We start from the raw sequence: 15,834 nt of genomic DNA, 5'->3' as shown, positions 1-15,834 counted from the left end.
GTATTCACACTACCTGGCCCAGTCCTCATAACAAATAACATGCGTCATGGAAATGTTAGCAGACTCTGACAGACCTGAATTTACCCCCTCTGCTAATGGCAGCTTCCTCTGTCCTGGGCCTTCCTTTTTTCCCAAGTAACGATTTTCAGAACTATCAAGAATTGTTTGGTGTCATGGACCATGGAGAAACTTAGAGCAGGGTACCAGCACCCCAGGAAGTTCTGTTTCTATGTCACAAACACATACATTCATTCATTCAATCATATTTATTGAGCGCTTACTGCATGCAGAGCACTGTACTAAGCGCTTGGGAAGTACAAGTCGTCAACATATAGAGACCACCCCTACCCAACAACGGGCTCACAATCTAGAAGGGGGAGACAGACAACAAAACAAAGCTGTTAGAATAAATAGAATTATAGCAATATGCACATCATTAATAAAATGAATAGAGTAGCAAATATGTACAAGTAAAATAGAGTAATGATAGCTGTATGCACATCATTAATAAAATTAATAGAGTAGCAAATGTGTACAAGTAAAATAAATAGAGTAATGAATATGTACAAATATATACAAGTGCTTTGGGGAGGTGAAGGAGGCAGGGCGGGGGGCGATGGAGAGGAGGAGAGGAAAAAGGGGGGCTCAGTCTGGGAAGGCCTCCTGGAGGAGGTGAGCTCTCAGTAGGGCTTTGAAAGGAGGAAGAGAGCTAGCTTGGCGGATGTGCGGAGGGAGGGCATTCCAGGCCAGAGGGAGGACGTGGGCCGGGGGTCAATGGTGGGACAGGAGAGAATGAGGCCCAGTGAGGAGGTTAGCGGCAGAGGAGCAGAGTGTGCGGGCTGGGCTGTAGAAGGAGAGAAGAGAGGTGAGGTTGGAGGGGACGAGGTGATGGAGATCCAGACATAGAAGCCAGCTTAGTGAATATGAAGGCCTCCCGGATCCAGGAGAATGAGACTTGCAGGACAGAGTATCTCTAAACCTTCCAGCCAAGCTCCAAGACTCTCCTGTTCCCCAAATCCCTGAATCCTCCATTCCCCATTGGACATGCACCATTTCCTAAGACCCTAAGTGAGATCCCAGTTGGAAATATGAGAATGCCTTTTCTAGAACATTCTCACCCTCCTGTCACTAAGAATTATCAGAAACGGACTGACAGCTGAGAACGTGAAGGACATAATGTTATGGCTACTAAGAATGAGAGGGGAAATTTTCTTCATATGAAATAATAAACTCAGGGTGATTGTATCCCGTCCATACAGTAAGACATAGAGGGTGACCAGGGCAATGACTCTCTTGGCTGCTTGGACCTCGGGCCTTGTCCTAGGTGAGCGGCTGAGCCCGTGGAGGTGCTGGACCCGCCGGTGGTGTCTGTGCAGGACAAACACCATGTAGCCACTGGCTGCACTCATGAGTCCCACAAAGAACATATCGCGGAGGGAGAGCACCACTGTATTGACCAGCGTTGTGGCTGCACTGACACTGATAGAAGAGCAGTATTTCAGGAGGTTGACTCTATTTATGCTGGTGCTGTTTCCGGGTTCCGTGACCAACATCGGTGTATTCATGTCAATCAGCAGATTGAGGATCCAGGAGAAGAGGCAGGAGGGGACGATGTACTTGGGTAATTGAGTTTTGACTTCTGTCCACCTGGAGTTTTGGGGACTGATGGTGACGGCCTGGAAGATGCTCAAGAGGCAGGTCGTGCTTATGGCAAGTCCCCGGGCCACTCGGTAGAGGTATAAGAGGATTTTACACCCAACATCATCCAGTAAATTCCTCAGCCCCCAAGCTGACAGGATGTCGGGGATCCCCCTGCTGAGAAAGACCATGGTGTTGGCCAGGGCCAGGTGGGCCAGGATCAGATCTGGGGGATTCAGCTGGTGTCTGGTGGAGACCACATGTGTATAAACCAGGAGGAGGAACATGTTTCCTGAGACCCCAAATACAATCTGTAATAGAAAGAGGGTCCCATAGACAAGCTCACTGACATCCATTCTTTTCTCTCTACCCTATCAGAAGAGACCTGTAGTAGCACAACCTAGGAAACAAGAGAACAGGGGAGAGAGATATATACACACTGAGACAGAGAGAGAGAGTCAGAGAGAGACAGAGGTAAAGGAAGAGACAGAGAAAGAAAGAGTCAGAAAGAGAGAGAAGAGCAGAGAAGCGGGGGAAGATGGAGAGACAGAAATCCAACTATCAGTCAATCAATGGAATTTGTTGAGTACTACGTGCTTGGGAGAGTACCCTACAACAGAATTAGGAGATATGTTCTCTTCCCATAATGATCTTAGTCTAGATGGGGGAAATGGGTCCACGTGGAGAATGAAGGCAACAATCCCGCTCCCTCTGGCATGCCAAGTGAGTGCTCTACCATGTGAGCTCATTCCCCTCAGACAGTCAGAGAGGCAGAATTGCAGAAGCAGGAGGTGGAGAGAGAGTGAAACCAGGTCAGAAAGAGACAAAATGAGTCAAAGAGAGACAGAAAGAGTCATAGATAAGAGAAAGAAGTCAGGGAGGGAAGGAGGGACAGATGGAGATAGAGAGGTAGAGAGGGACAGAAATTAATCCATCAGTGGTATTCATTGAACACATACTTGCAGCACACTGTAATAAGCACTTGGGGGAATACAATATAGTTGATAACTTCCCTGCCCACACCAAGCTTACAGTCCAGTGGGGAGAAGTGTATCAAAGTAAATAAATACATTTTTATATGTATGAAAAGAGGCAGAAGCAGAGACAGAAACAGTGTATGACAGATGGATATAGAGAGAAACAGAGAAGGTGTCAGACAGAGATACCGGGAGAGAAACTGAGGGAAATGGAAAGACAGAAGCAGGAAGAGAGTCAGAAAGACTTAGTAGAGAGACAGATATATAGAGAGACAGAGACAAACAGCTGGAGAGACAGTCAGAAAATGACAGAGAAACAAAGTGGAGAGATTGAGAGTGAGAGAGGTAGAGAGAGATCATGAATGACAGAGAGAGGAAGAGTGAAACAGAAACTTTGATTAATTAATTTGAATGCCTAGTTGATTTCAGGACTACTAACTACATAGACCCCAGATAAACATATTTTCTTGTGGAAAGGTTACACAAACAACTCAGAAGGTTCCCAGATCTCACTTTGTCCCAATTTAGTCTTCTCAAAGACAATGCTGGAAATGTGCCCCCAGTTCAGCAAGAAAGTCCTGGAACTCTTCAGACTGGAATCAGGAAAGATGAGACAGGATACCCATGGTACCCTTGGGAAAATGTAAAGGAGACATGGGAGGAGGCCTGAGGGGCTTTCAGTCTCTCCCCTCGGGATGTTGGATACTGTGAAATCCGAAGTGACCACTATGTGTGCGAGTTGAGACTGGCCACTTCTCCGCTCAACCTCCTGGGTTCCATGGCGGAGTGGAGGGAGGAAAAGTGATGAATAGTGACCCTTGGACACCAAAGAGAGAGAGCTCACTGAGTATGCTCAGTCACTGAGGCCAGCCCTGTCGTGGGCAGGAAGGAGACATGGTCTAAATTCTGGCTGGCTTCAGGGTGGGCTTACAGCTGGATGGGCTTTTGGGGAACAAGAAAAGCTCTGTGGTCTGCCTGCATTTCCCAGTAGGTGGCCAGGGGGTGAGACCAGAAAGACTGAAGGAAGCTGGGTTTAGAAGGGGTGGGAAAGGTAGAGGAAAAAAAAAGAAAAGGAGAATGGAAAGGGAAAAGGAGAAAAGGGAGAATTGACTGGTGGAGAAAGGGAGACAGGCCTGGGGGAGTAAGAGAGAAGGGGCAGGATGGGAAAGAAATAAGAGATAAAGAGAAAAGGGAGAAGATGAGATAGAAAGAAGGGTCTCTCTATCTGAGAAGCAGAGAAGCACCATCCTCTACGGTGCTTCTGCTACCTGAGAAGTAGCGTGGCTCAGTGGAAAGAGAACTTGCTTGGGAGTCAGAGGTCATGAGTTCTAATCCTGACTCTGCCACATGTCAGCTGTGTGACCTGGGGCAAGTCACTTAACTTCTCTGAGCCTCAGTTATCTCATCTGTAAATTGGGGATTGAGACTGTGAGCCCCACGTGGAACAACGTGATCATCTTGTATCCTCCCAGCGCTTAGAAGAGTGCTTTGCACCTAGTAAGTGCATAACAAATGGCATCATTATTATTATTATTATTAGGGGTCATGGGAAAAAAGAGAGAAAGGACAAGGAGAGAGATTAGAAAGGGAGAGTAGGAAGAAGGATAGGAGCCAAGAGAGAGCAAAGGGAGAGGAAGTAAGGGAAAGTATGGCAGGGATAAAGCATAAAAGGGGAAGGCATGGAGATGGGGCAAGATGAGCCAGGTGCAGGGAGTGGGGATTTACAGGGATTCTAATCCCAGCTACACAACATGTTTGCTGTGGGACCTTGGGAAAATAGCTTAATTTATCTGGGCCTCAATTTCCCCATCTGCAAAATGTGAATTAAATATCTGTTCTCTTCTGTAAGCTGTGAATCCTATGTGGTACAGGGATCGTGTCCAACCTTATTATCTTCTGTCTAACCCTGCTATTAAAACAGTGCTTGGCTTAGAACAAATACTTGATTGAAACATTTATTCATTTACTCATATTTATTGAGCACTTACTGGGTGCAGAGAACTGTACTAAGCGCGTGGGAAAGTACAGTGCAGCAATGGAGACAATCCCAGCCCACCACGAGCTCAAAGTCTAGAGCAGGGGAAACAAACATCAATACAAATGAACAGACATCAATATAAATAACAAAATTGCAGGAGTATACATAAGTGCTGTGGAGTGGGGAGAAGGGAAAAGAGCAAAGGGAGCAAGTCAGGGTGACACAGTGAGAAGGTTAGTGCCAGAGGAGCAAAGTGTGCGTCGGGAAGGAGAGAAGCGAGGGGAGGTAGGAGGGGGTTATCATTATCACTATTACTCTTTTTATTATCGTTATTATTATCATTACTATTATTACATTATTGCTGACTTCACGTCATTCACTGATGCCAGTGATGTTCTATGAGATGGTTCACCACCTTTGACCCCCCCATCTCCACCATTGCTGGCTGTCTGGTGCCAGATTGTCTCATCCCCACTTTTTCCCTGGACCTGAGGACCCAGGGGAGCTGCAGGTGCTGATGGGTGAACATCGGCCACTGGGCGAAGGGTGGACACCAGGACTTTCTCCTCCAGGCATAGTTGGAAATTTTCCACGTGGACCAAAGGTGGGACTAGGAGTCAGGAAACCCAGCTTCTGCCAGTTACCTGCTGTGAGACCTTTGACAGATCACAGAATCTCTCTGTGCCTCAGTTACCTCTCTTGTTAAATGGGGATCAGTTCCCTCATCTGTCTCCCTCTTAGACTCTGAGCCCAAAAGGGGACAGGGTCTGTGTCCAATCTGATTATCTTGTTTCTACCCCAGAGGGTGGTGCATAGTAACCACTTAATAAATATTATCCTTATAAGCCCCATTGTCTAGTAGAAAGTGAGCGGGTCTAGGAGTCAGGAAACCCAGATTCTTGTCTCGGCACTGCCACGTGCTTGCTGGGTGACCTTGGGCAAACCACTACACCTCTCTGGACATCCATGTCCTCACCTGTAAAGTGGCAGTCGAAAATACAACTGAACAGAGATGCTGAGAGTGGATGTTGTGAGATACGTCGAGACAAGCCCTTAGTACAGTGTTCTGCATAGTGAGCACTAAATAAATACCACTGATTGACAACAGCTTGAGTTAACAATAGGACTGGGCAAACTGGGAGCTTTATTATTATAACTGTATCATTGTTAAAATTATCATCACGCTGTACATAGAGGGTTGTCCCTAGCCTTGCTGGCCTGAAATGGGGCTCAAGTAGGCCCCGCCTTTAGTGCCAGCATAGAACTCCAAATAGCCCGACCCTCTCACCTAATGAGGGTTGTCTGAATTTTGTGTATCCCTGACCTGTGGACCTCTTTCTGCTATGTCTGACTGTTCCATCCAACATGAAAATGGAAGTCTAGCGTAGAAGCAGCATGGCAAGAGGAAAGAGCCTCGACCTTGGAATCAGAGGACATGGGTTCCAGTTCAGTTATGCCAGGTGCTTATTGGAGTTTTCACGCGGATTTCTCCCAATTCTGTCCCACGTACCCTGACCTCTCTCGTCTGCTACAATCTTGGATTTCCCCCTCTCTCCAAGTCATTTCCACAGGCATTACCCACTGAGGCATCAAGCTCACCATGTTCAAAACTAAACTCTTCACCTTCTTTTCCATTGCCACCCCTTCTCCTAACGTTCCCTTTATGCTTGGTAACACTGTCATCCCACCGAAAACTTTGGTATCATCCTTGACTTCTCTCTCTTTCCATTCATACATTCAGTCTGTGGCTAAATCCCTTTGGATGTTTCTCAAAATATTTCCCAGATCAACTGCTTTCTCATGATGCAAATAGACAGCATGCTGGTGCAGACACTTTTCATACCCTGTCTAGACTGCTGTCTGAATGTCCTACCACTAAAGACATCAGGAGCATTTCCACTGACAACATTCTGATTCATATTATCGACATTATATATCAAGGCAGTATCATGGGCAACGGAGACCTGGAAGGAAGTCAGTCTCCCAAGCATTGAAGCTATGCTCACTGTGACCCCACTGTTCTGGGGAAGGGGGCACGGAGAAGACTGACCAGCAGCAGGATACCCAAACAACTGTTACCTGGAGGGCTGAAATTGAAAATAGAACCCAAGGAGGGCAGAGGAGACTGTTTAAGGGCATCATAAAACAAAGCCTCGTATCATACTAAAACCCAGATGAGAATCAGTAGCTTTAGAGAGACCAGCATATTGCACTGTGATTAGGAATGGAGTTTTGCAGCAGTGACTCTCTTAGGAGCATGAAAGTACGAGGGGAAGGAGAAACAGCTCAGATGCTGCAAGCTACAAATAACACAACAGGCAGTCTTGCATAACTAGACTATTGTGAATATTTATTTCTATTGTTCTTTCCCAAACACTTAGTGCAATCTAGACTCAAGTGCTTAACCCTATTGTACTGCACTCTCCCAGCTGCTTAGCACAGTCCTGTGCATACAGTAATCTCTCAGTGAATACCACAGATGGACAGATTGCATGGATAATGCAGCCAGGACTGTGGCTGTTCCCTTAGATTTTTCACACTCGCTTGCACACGAATAACACCTTCAGTAACATCTTCGAATACCAAGGACAAAATTGTGTGTGTGTGTGTTTCTGTGTACAAGTTACATGTGCTGGCAGGGAGACCAGTGAGGAGATTGTTACAGTATCCCCCTCCTTACTGGTGTTCTTTCTTCCACACTCTTCCCACTCTAGTCCTTATTTCAGTCTGTTGCCTGGATCACCTCTCTAAAATGCCATTTGTCATTTTTATCTTACTTACCCGCACCACCTGTGAATCCAGCCCAGAAGGACAGCTCATGGACAGTGAGACTCTGTCGGGACAAGGCTGAGGCAGCATTTATTAGCAGTTTTCCTCATCTCTCCACTCCCTGAGGGAGTGATTAGTGTGTTTGTGGTTGGAAGGGGGGAAGGAAGGTGTCAGTGTGTGACTCGCTGAGCTCTAATCCAGACACTCAGATTGGGACATCTCTTGAAATTCTCAAACTCCCCTCTCTCTTGCCCACCAATCTGAGACAAGATGAGCCCAGCTCTCTCCCCGCAATTACCTCATTTCATTTAACACAACAGAAGTGCCCATGGAGGGACGTGGTATCATCAGGGCTGTACCTGCACGTCCTTTTCTTCCCCCACTTCTTGTCCTTCTCCCTTTCCCTCTGCTACCCTTTCTCTCTTCCCCTTTCCTCCCTGCCCCTCCATCCCACCCTCTCCCTGAATTAGGTTTGGCCCTCGGCTCTTGGAGCTGTAGACAAGAGGAGTGTGTATCTTTAAGAACGGGTAACGACTAAGTGGTTTTTAGAAGATTTCAACCGAGATCCCAGTTGAGATTAGGAAATAGGGTAAAGAATAACAGATGACAATTGGTGTCAGGATGTGGTTGATCTTCAACCACATACAAAGTATTTCATGCCTTCTATAGTCTTGCAAACTGTGCGGAAAGCAATGCAATGGAACTGCCATATGTGAGCCAAGGTGCTGCAGCTTCAGGGGTAGAAACATAGCCCTTGCCTGAAATAACACCTTTCGGTGGAGCAATTGTTATATGAGATCCCTCTCGTTGAGTCAAATTGCTAATATAAAATCCCTCTGATTTAGTAAATCCTGCTCCTCTAGTTGAATTGTTAAAAGGGAATCCCTCTGGTTTAGTGAGTCCTTTGTAAGTGGCCAAATTGTATTGCTGACCACTGAGTGTGTCAACAAGCCCTGGCACCTTAGATAATTATATCTGAGAATCAGGATGCCTATGTTAGAGATGGCAAAATGCATGTAGGGGAAAGGGAGAGATTGTTTGGGTATAAATGTAACCTAAAACGTTTCTTTGGGTTCTTACACTGACCTCCTCACGAGGTGTGGTGTCTGACTATTCTGCAGAATAAAATTTGGAGACCATCCGAATCATACATGCATCTCACTGGAAATGCAGAATCAAAGAACAGGTATAATTTTACATGCAACTGCCGTTTTTGTTTTTTTTTTCAATCTGTTATCTTAAGTGTGAAATAGCGTAGTGCTTGTAAGGCTTTAAAGGAAGGGAGGTCTGAAGTCTACCAGATGTGAAGGGAGAGGTAGTTCTAAGGGTGAGAGAGGACATGAGTAAGAGGTTAGAGGCAGGAAAGATGAGCATGAATTACGGTGACTAGGTTGGCTTGAGAGGAATGAAAAGTGCAAGCTGGTGTGAAGTGGGAGAATAGTGTGGATAGAGAAGCAGCGTGGCCTAGTAGATGGAGCACAAGACTAGGAGACAGAAGAAGCTTTTCATTCATTCATTCAATCAAACTTATTTATTGATCGCTTAATATGTGCAGAACACTGTACTAAGCACTTGAGAAGTACAAATTAGCAACATATAGAGACGGTCCCTACCCAACAGTGAGCTCACAGTCTAGAAGAGGGGGATAGACAACAAAACAAAACACGTAGACAAGTGTCAATACCATCAGAATAAATAGAATTATAGCTATATGCACATCGTTAATAAAATAAATAGAATAATAAATATGTACAAATATACACAAGTGCTGGGGGGAGGGGAAAAGCGTAGGGCAGAGGAAGGGAGGCGGGCAATGGGAAAGGGAGGAGGAGGAGCAGAGGAAAAGGTGGGGGTTCAGTCTGGGAAGGCCTCCTGGAAGAGGTGAGCTCTCGGTAGGGCTTTGAAGGGAGGAAAAGAGCTAGTTTGGCAGATGTGTGGAGGGAGGGCATTCCAGGCCAGAGGAAGGACGTGGGCCGGGGCTCGACGGTGGGACAGGCGAGAACGAAGCACAGTGAGAAGGTTACCGGCAGAGGAGTGGAAGGTGCTGGCTGGGCCATAGAAGGAGAGAAGGGAGGTGACGTAGGAGGGGGCAAGGTGATGGAGAGTTTTGAATCCGAGAGGGAGGAGGCTTTCCTTCATGAGAAGGTTGATCGGCAACAACTGGATATTTTTGAGGAGGGAAGTGACATGCCCAGAGCCTTTCTGTACAAAGATAATCCAGGCAGCAGAGTGAAGTATAGACTGAAGAGGGGAGAGACAGGAAGATTGGAGATCAGAAAGGAGGCTGATGTAGTAATCCAGTCGGGATAGACTGAGCGATTGAATCAGCAAGGTAGCGGTTTGGATGAAGAGGAAAGGGAGGATCTTGGCGATGTTGTCGAGGTGAGACCGGCAGGTTTTGGTGACGGATTGGATGTGTGGGGTGAATGAGAGACCGGAGTCAAGGATGAAACTAAGATTGCAGACTTGTGAGACTGGAAGGGTGGTAGTGCCGTCCACAGTGACGGGAAGGTCAGGGAGAGGACAAGGTTTGGGAGGGAGGATAAGGAGCTTAGTCTTGGACATGTTGAGTTTTAGATTCATTTATTCATTCAATCAATCGTATTTATTGAGCGCTTACTGTGTGCAAAGCACTGTACTCAGCGCTTGGGAAGTACAAGTCAGCAACATACAGAGATGGTGCCTACCTAATAACGGGCTCACTGCCTAGAAGAAGGAGACAGACAACAAAACAAAGCATGTAGACAGGTGTCAAAATCGTCAGAATAAATAGAATTATAGCTATAATGCACATCATTAACAAAATAAATAGAACAGTAAATATGTACAAGTAAAATAAATAGAGTAATGAATCATTACAAATATATACAAGTGCTGTGGAGAGGGGAAGGAGGTAGAACAGGGGGATGGGGAAGAGAGGAAAAAGGGGCTCAGTCTGGGAAGGCCTTCTGGAGGAGGTGAGCTCTCAGTAGGGCATTGAAGGGAGGAAGAGAGCTAGCTTGGCAGGTGTGCGGAGGGAGGGCATTCCAGGCCAGAGGGAGGACGTGGGCCGGGGGTCGACGGCGGACAGGCGAGAACGAGGCACACTGAGGAGATTAGTGGCAGAGGAGCAGAAGGTGCGGGCTGGGCTGTAGATGGAGAGAAGGGAGGTGAGGTAGGAGGGGCCTAGGTGAAGGAGAGCCTTGAAGCCGTGAGTGAGGAGTTTTTGCTTGATTCGTAGGTTGACAGGAGCCACTGGCGATTTTTGAGGAGGGGAGTAGCATGCCCAGAGCGTTTCTTTACAAAGATAATCCGGGCTGCAGAGTGAAGTAAGTATATAAGTAAGGATTGTAAGTATAGACTGAAGCGGAGAGAGACAGGAGGATGGGAGATCAGAGAGGAGGCTGATGCAGTAATCCAGTCGGGATAAAATAAGAGATTTATTCATTCATTCAATCGTATTTATTGAGCGCTTACTGTGTGCAGAGCACTGTACTAAGAGCTTGAGAAGTACAGGTCGGCAATATATAGAGATGATGCCTACCCAATAACGGGCTCAAGGTAGCAGTTTGGATGGAGAGGAAAGGGCAGATCTTGGCGATGTTGTAGAGGTTAGACCGGCAGGTTTTGGTGATGGGTTGGATGTTTGGGGTGAACGAGAGAGCGGAGTCGAGGATGACACCAAGGTTGCGGCTTGTGAGACATAAAGGATGGTAGTGCCGTCTACAGTGTCGGGAAAGTCAAGGAGTGGACAGGGTTTGGTTGGGAAGATAAGGAATTCAGTATTGGACATATTGAGTTTTAGATGGCGAGCAGACACCCAGATGGAGATGTCCTGAAGGCACGAGGAGATACGAGCCTGGAGGGAGGGAGAGAGAGCAGGGGCGGAGACGTGGATTCGGGTATCATCAGCGTAGAGATGATAGTTGAAGCCGTGGGAGTGAATGAGCTCACCAAGGGAGTGAGTGTAGATAGACAACAGAAGAGTCCAAGAACTGAGCCCACAAAGAGACTGAGAATGAATGGCCGGAGAGATAAGAGGAGAACCAGAAGAGGACGGGGTCTGTGAAGCAAAGGTTGGATAGCGTGTTGAGGAGAAGGGGATGATCCACAGTGGCGAAGGCAGCTGAGAGGTCGAGGAGGGTTAGGATAGAGTAGGAGCCATTGGATTTGGCAAGAAGGAGGTCATTGGTGACCTTTGAGAGGGCGGTTTGGGTGGAGTGTCTGGAACGGAAGCCAAATTGGAGGGGTTCTAGGAGACATTTGGAGTTGAGGAATTCGAGGCAACTAGTGTAGACGAATCGTTCTAGGAGCTTGGAAAGAAACGGTAGAAGGAAGATAGTGCGATAACAAGAGGGGGCAGTGGGGCCAAGAGAGGGGTTTTTTAGGATGGGGGAGACGAGGTCATGTTTGAAGGCAGAGGGGAAGGAACCAGTGGAGAGTGAGCGGTTGAAGATGGAAGTTAAGGAGGGGAGGAGGGAAGGGGCAAGAGATTTCATAAGATGAGAGGGAATGAGGTCCGAAGCACAGGTGGATGAGGTGGCACTTGAGAAGAGGGAGGAGATCACATCTGAAGATACTACTAGGAAAAACGAGGAGAGGGTTGAGAGTAGGGAAGATGAAGAAGAGGGAGGGGTGACTTTGGGGAGCTCAGACCTGATGGTGTTAATTTTACAAATGATGTAGGAGGCAAGATTGTTGAGGGTGAGGGATACAGGAGGGGGAGGAACAGGGGGCCTGAGAAGGGAGTTAAATGTACGGAAAAGCTGACGGGGATGATTGGCATGGGTGTCAATAAGGGAGGAGAAATAATTTTGCCTGGCAGAGGAGAGGGCAGAATTAAGGCAGGAAAGGATAAACTTGAAGTGAACAAGTTTGGCTTGGTGTTTAGACTTTCGCCAGCAGAGTTCAGCAGCTCGAGCAGAAGAGCGAAGGAGGCGGACAGTGGGAGCGATCCAAGGCTGTGCGTTAGTGGTGTGAGAGCGTAGAAGGGAAAGTGGAGTGAGCGAGTTGAGTTGAATAGAGAGGGTGGAGTTGAAAGCAGTAATCTGGTCATCAAGATTGGGTAGAGGATAGGGAGGCAAGATGGGGCGTGATGCTCTGAGAAAGATGGATGGAGTCGAGAGAGCAGAGATCTCTGTGGGGTAATAATATAGATTTACCGGGGGAGGAGTGTGAGTGAGGAGGCAGGTGAGAAGGCTATGATCAGAGAGGGATTTCAGAGTCGGTGATGGTGGAGATAGTGCAGCGCTAGGAGATGATGAGGTCGAGAGCGTGACCAAGTTGATGAGTGGGTGAGGTGGAGTGGAGTAGGAGGTTCACAGCATCAAGGAGAGATAGACGGTGGCGGCAGAGGAGTCACCAGGAACATCCATGTGGATGTTGAAGTCTCCGAGGATGAGTGAACATGGAAAAGGAGAGAAAAAAGTTGAGAGAGTGGTCAAAATCGTTTAAAAATTTGGAGGTGGGGCCTGGGGGCGGTAGATGACGGCTTCAGAATCTGGAGGGGGTGGTTGAGGCGAATAATATGGGCTTCAAAGGAGGGGTAGGAAAGGGAAGGAGGAGGAGGGATAGTGCAAAAACGACATTGGGGTACACGGAGGAAGCCGACACATCCTATTCAGGTGAGTCTGGAGGAGTGGGAGAAGAAGAAGTCTCCGCTGGAGAGAGCAGCAGAAGAGACCGTGTCATCCAGAGTCAGGCATGTTTCGGTTAGGGCGAAGAGGAGGAGAGAGCTGGAAAGGAACAGCTCCAGGATGAAATGGAGGTTACCTATAATGGAGCAGGGGTTCCAAAGGCCACACTTGACAGCAGCTGTGGAGGGAGGGGAGGGAGGGGAAGTGTGCAAGGGGTGGGGAGGGTTTGAATTGGAATGAGTTGGTGCGGGCTTGGTGGGGGGAGAGGGGGAAGAGGGGTGGCAGTGAGAAAGGAGAACTGAGATGGGGTGGGGGCGGGGGGAGGGGAAGGAGGGGGTTGGAGGGCAGGGGTTGAGGGTTGGTGCTGCTACAGAGGGATTCTGGGGAGAGGGTCGGGGGAGGGGTCGGGGGAAAGGCAGCCAATGAGCTGGGTGGGAGAGGGGAAGGGGAAGGTGAGGAATGGGAAGGGCAGTTGGGAGCACGGGTATTGATAGTTCATGGTGAAGTCAGCAAGGTAAATGGCAGTGCAGCGGGTAGTTTAAAATGCAGTGACAATAATTCAGAAGCCATAATAAAATAAGTAGATGATGACATCACAGAGCATAGTTAACAATTAACAAGGGATGGCAGTAATAAAATAAGTTGATGATGACATCACAGAGAGCAGTTAACAATTGACATGCAGAAGCAAAATGGGCAGATGATGCCCAAAGCAGAAAGATGAATTGTCAAATCAAATCAAAGAGGCTAATGGCAAGGAGAGTCCAGGGGCTCTTGGCAAAAATGTCTCTGAGGTGGTGGAGGATGGAGTCCTATGGACAGCAGTTTTGGAGTAGGGCGGAACTGTTAAGGGGTGTCATGGGAGAGGAGACGCCTGGGAAGAGGAGAAAACAGCCAAATAGCGTGGGTGGGCTGACTACGTGCGAATGGGATTGTTGTTAGAGTAACTCGGTGATAACAAGTGTCTTTTTCCCCGGGGAGGGGAGCGAGGGGACATCAGTCATGTCCGGTCCGGGAAGGAGGAAGTGAGGGGGCTCCTCAAAGAAGGTCGTTTATGGCGTGGGGGGGGGGGGGTGGAATGGAAGCGGGGGACACAATGTCCCACGATCCCAGTTGGCTAATTGGACGGAGTGGAGGTGGATTCGAGGGGTGAGTCTAGTGATGATGGGTGGGTGGGGGTCCAGCCCGGGGGCCTCGGTATCCTGGGGCGGGGTTGCAGATGTCCGGGCGATTTACAGCTAGGAGCCCGACTGTGGGTCATGGGCGCCCGATAGCAGGCTGCTCGGGGACGGAGGGAGGGGATCCCTGGCCCTCGCGTCGGCGTCTGGAGGAGAAGGATCCTACCGGGAGCAGCAGGGGCCCCGTGCTGTCATGGCGGGCGGGTCTCTCAGGATCGGGATCCCGGGCTCCTATGGCGGTGGGCAGGCATCCAGGTGGAGATGTCCTGAAGGCAGGAAGAGGTACGAGCCTGGAGGGAGGGAGAGAGAACAGGGGTGGAGATGTAGACTTGGGTGTCACCAGAGTAGAGAAGATAGTTGAAGCCGTGGGAGCGAATGAGTTCACCAAGGGAGTGAGTATAGATGGAGAACAGAAAGGGACCAAGAACTGACCCTTGAGGAACCCCTACAGTAAGCGGATGAGGAGGGGGGAGCCTGTGAAGGAGACTGAGAATGAACGGCCAGAAAGATAAGAGGAGAACCAGGAGAGGATGGAGTCCGTGAAGCCAAGATTGGATAACGTGTGGAGGGGGATAAGCGGATGGTCGACAATGTCAAAGGCATCGGAGAGATCAAGGAGTACTAGGATAGAGCAGAAGCCATTGGATTTGGCAATAAGGAGGTCATTGGTGACCTTTGAGAGGGCAGTTTCAGTGGAGTGTATGGGGCAGAAGCCAGATTGGAGGGGGCCTAGGAGAGAGGTGTAGTTGAGAAATTCGAGGCAGCGCGTGTGGATGACTCATCTAGGAGTTTGAAAAAGAAGGGTAGGAGGGAGATAGGGAGATACCTAGAATGGGCAGTGGGGTCAAGACAGGGTTCAAATCCAGACTCTTCAACTTGTCTGCTCTATGATTTTGGCCAAGCAACGTTACTTCCCTGTGATTCAGTTACCTCAACTAGAAAATGAGGATTAAGAATGTGAACACCGTGTGATACAGGGATTGTGTCTGACCTGATTACCTTGTATCTACATTAGCACTTAGGACAGTGACTGGCAAATAGTGCTTAACAAATATTGTTATGATTATGACTGGTAGGGGGAACCATAAACCTGTTGGATTGCCTTTAGGCCAATGGTGAGACTGTATTCGCTGTAGAGAGGAGTAACCAATAGGAGTTTTTGTCTTCTCCAGATGGAGGGAACTCATCAGAATTTAGGAATGAGTTCATTCATTCATTCATTCAATCGTATTTATTGAGCGCTTACTGTGTTCAGAGCACTGTACTAAGCGCTTGGGAAGTACAAGTTGGCAACATATAGAGACGGTCCCTACCCAACAGTGGGCTCAAAGTCAAGAAGAGAGAGATAGAGAACAAAACAATACATATTAACAAAATAAAATAAATAGAATAAACATGTACAAATAAAATAAATAAGTAAATAGAGTAATAAATACGTACAAACATATATACATATATACAGGTGCTTTGGGGAGGGGAAGGTGGTAAGGCAGGGGGATGAGGAGGGGGAGGAGGGGGAGATGAGGGGGGGCTCAGTCTGGTAAGGCCTCCTGGAGGAGGTGAGCTCTCAGTAGGGCCTTGAAGGGAGGAAGAGAGCTAGCTTGGCGGATGTGCGGAGGAAGGGCATTCCAGGCCAGGGGGATGACGTGGGACGGGGGTCGACGGCGGGACAGGCGAGG

General features: G+C 48.2%; 1 protein-coding gene across 1 annotated transcript; it reads right to left on the bottom strand.

The window, feature by feature from the left end:
* Positions 1 to 1,103: 1,103 nt before the first annotated feature.
* LOC119924003 (olfactory receptor class A-like protein 1) lies at positions 1,104 to 1,994 on the bottom strand. Its single transcript, XM_038743123.1, has one exon. It carries the CDS (start codon positions 1,992 to 1,994, stop codon positions 1,104 to 1,106), a length of 891 nt encoding a protein of 296 aa, XP_038599051.1.
* Positions 1,995 to 15,834: the final 13,840 nt, after the last annotated feature.

The sequence above is a fragment of the Tachyglossus aculeatus genome, unplaced genomic scaffold (assembly GCF_015852505.1).
Source record: "Tachyglossus aculeatus isolate mTacAcu1 unplaced genomic scaffold, mTacAcu1.pri scaffold_75_arrow_ctg1, whole genome shotgun sequence".
NCBI classification, from domain to species: Eukaryota; Metazoa; Chordata; class Mammalia; order Monotremata; family Tachyglossidae; genus Tachyglossus; species Tachyglossus aculeatus.
This window is presented reverse-complemented; position numbering and strand designations above follow the sequence as displayed.

What these genes read in the sequence shown, in the direction of transcription:
- LOC119924003 (XM_038743123.1), bottom strand. Translation starts at nt 1,994, where the DNA reads ATGGATGTCAGTGAGCTTGTCTATGGGACCCTCTTTCTATTACAGATT.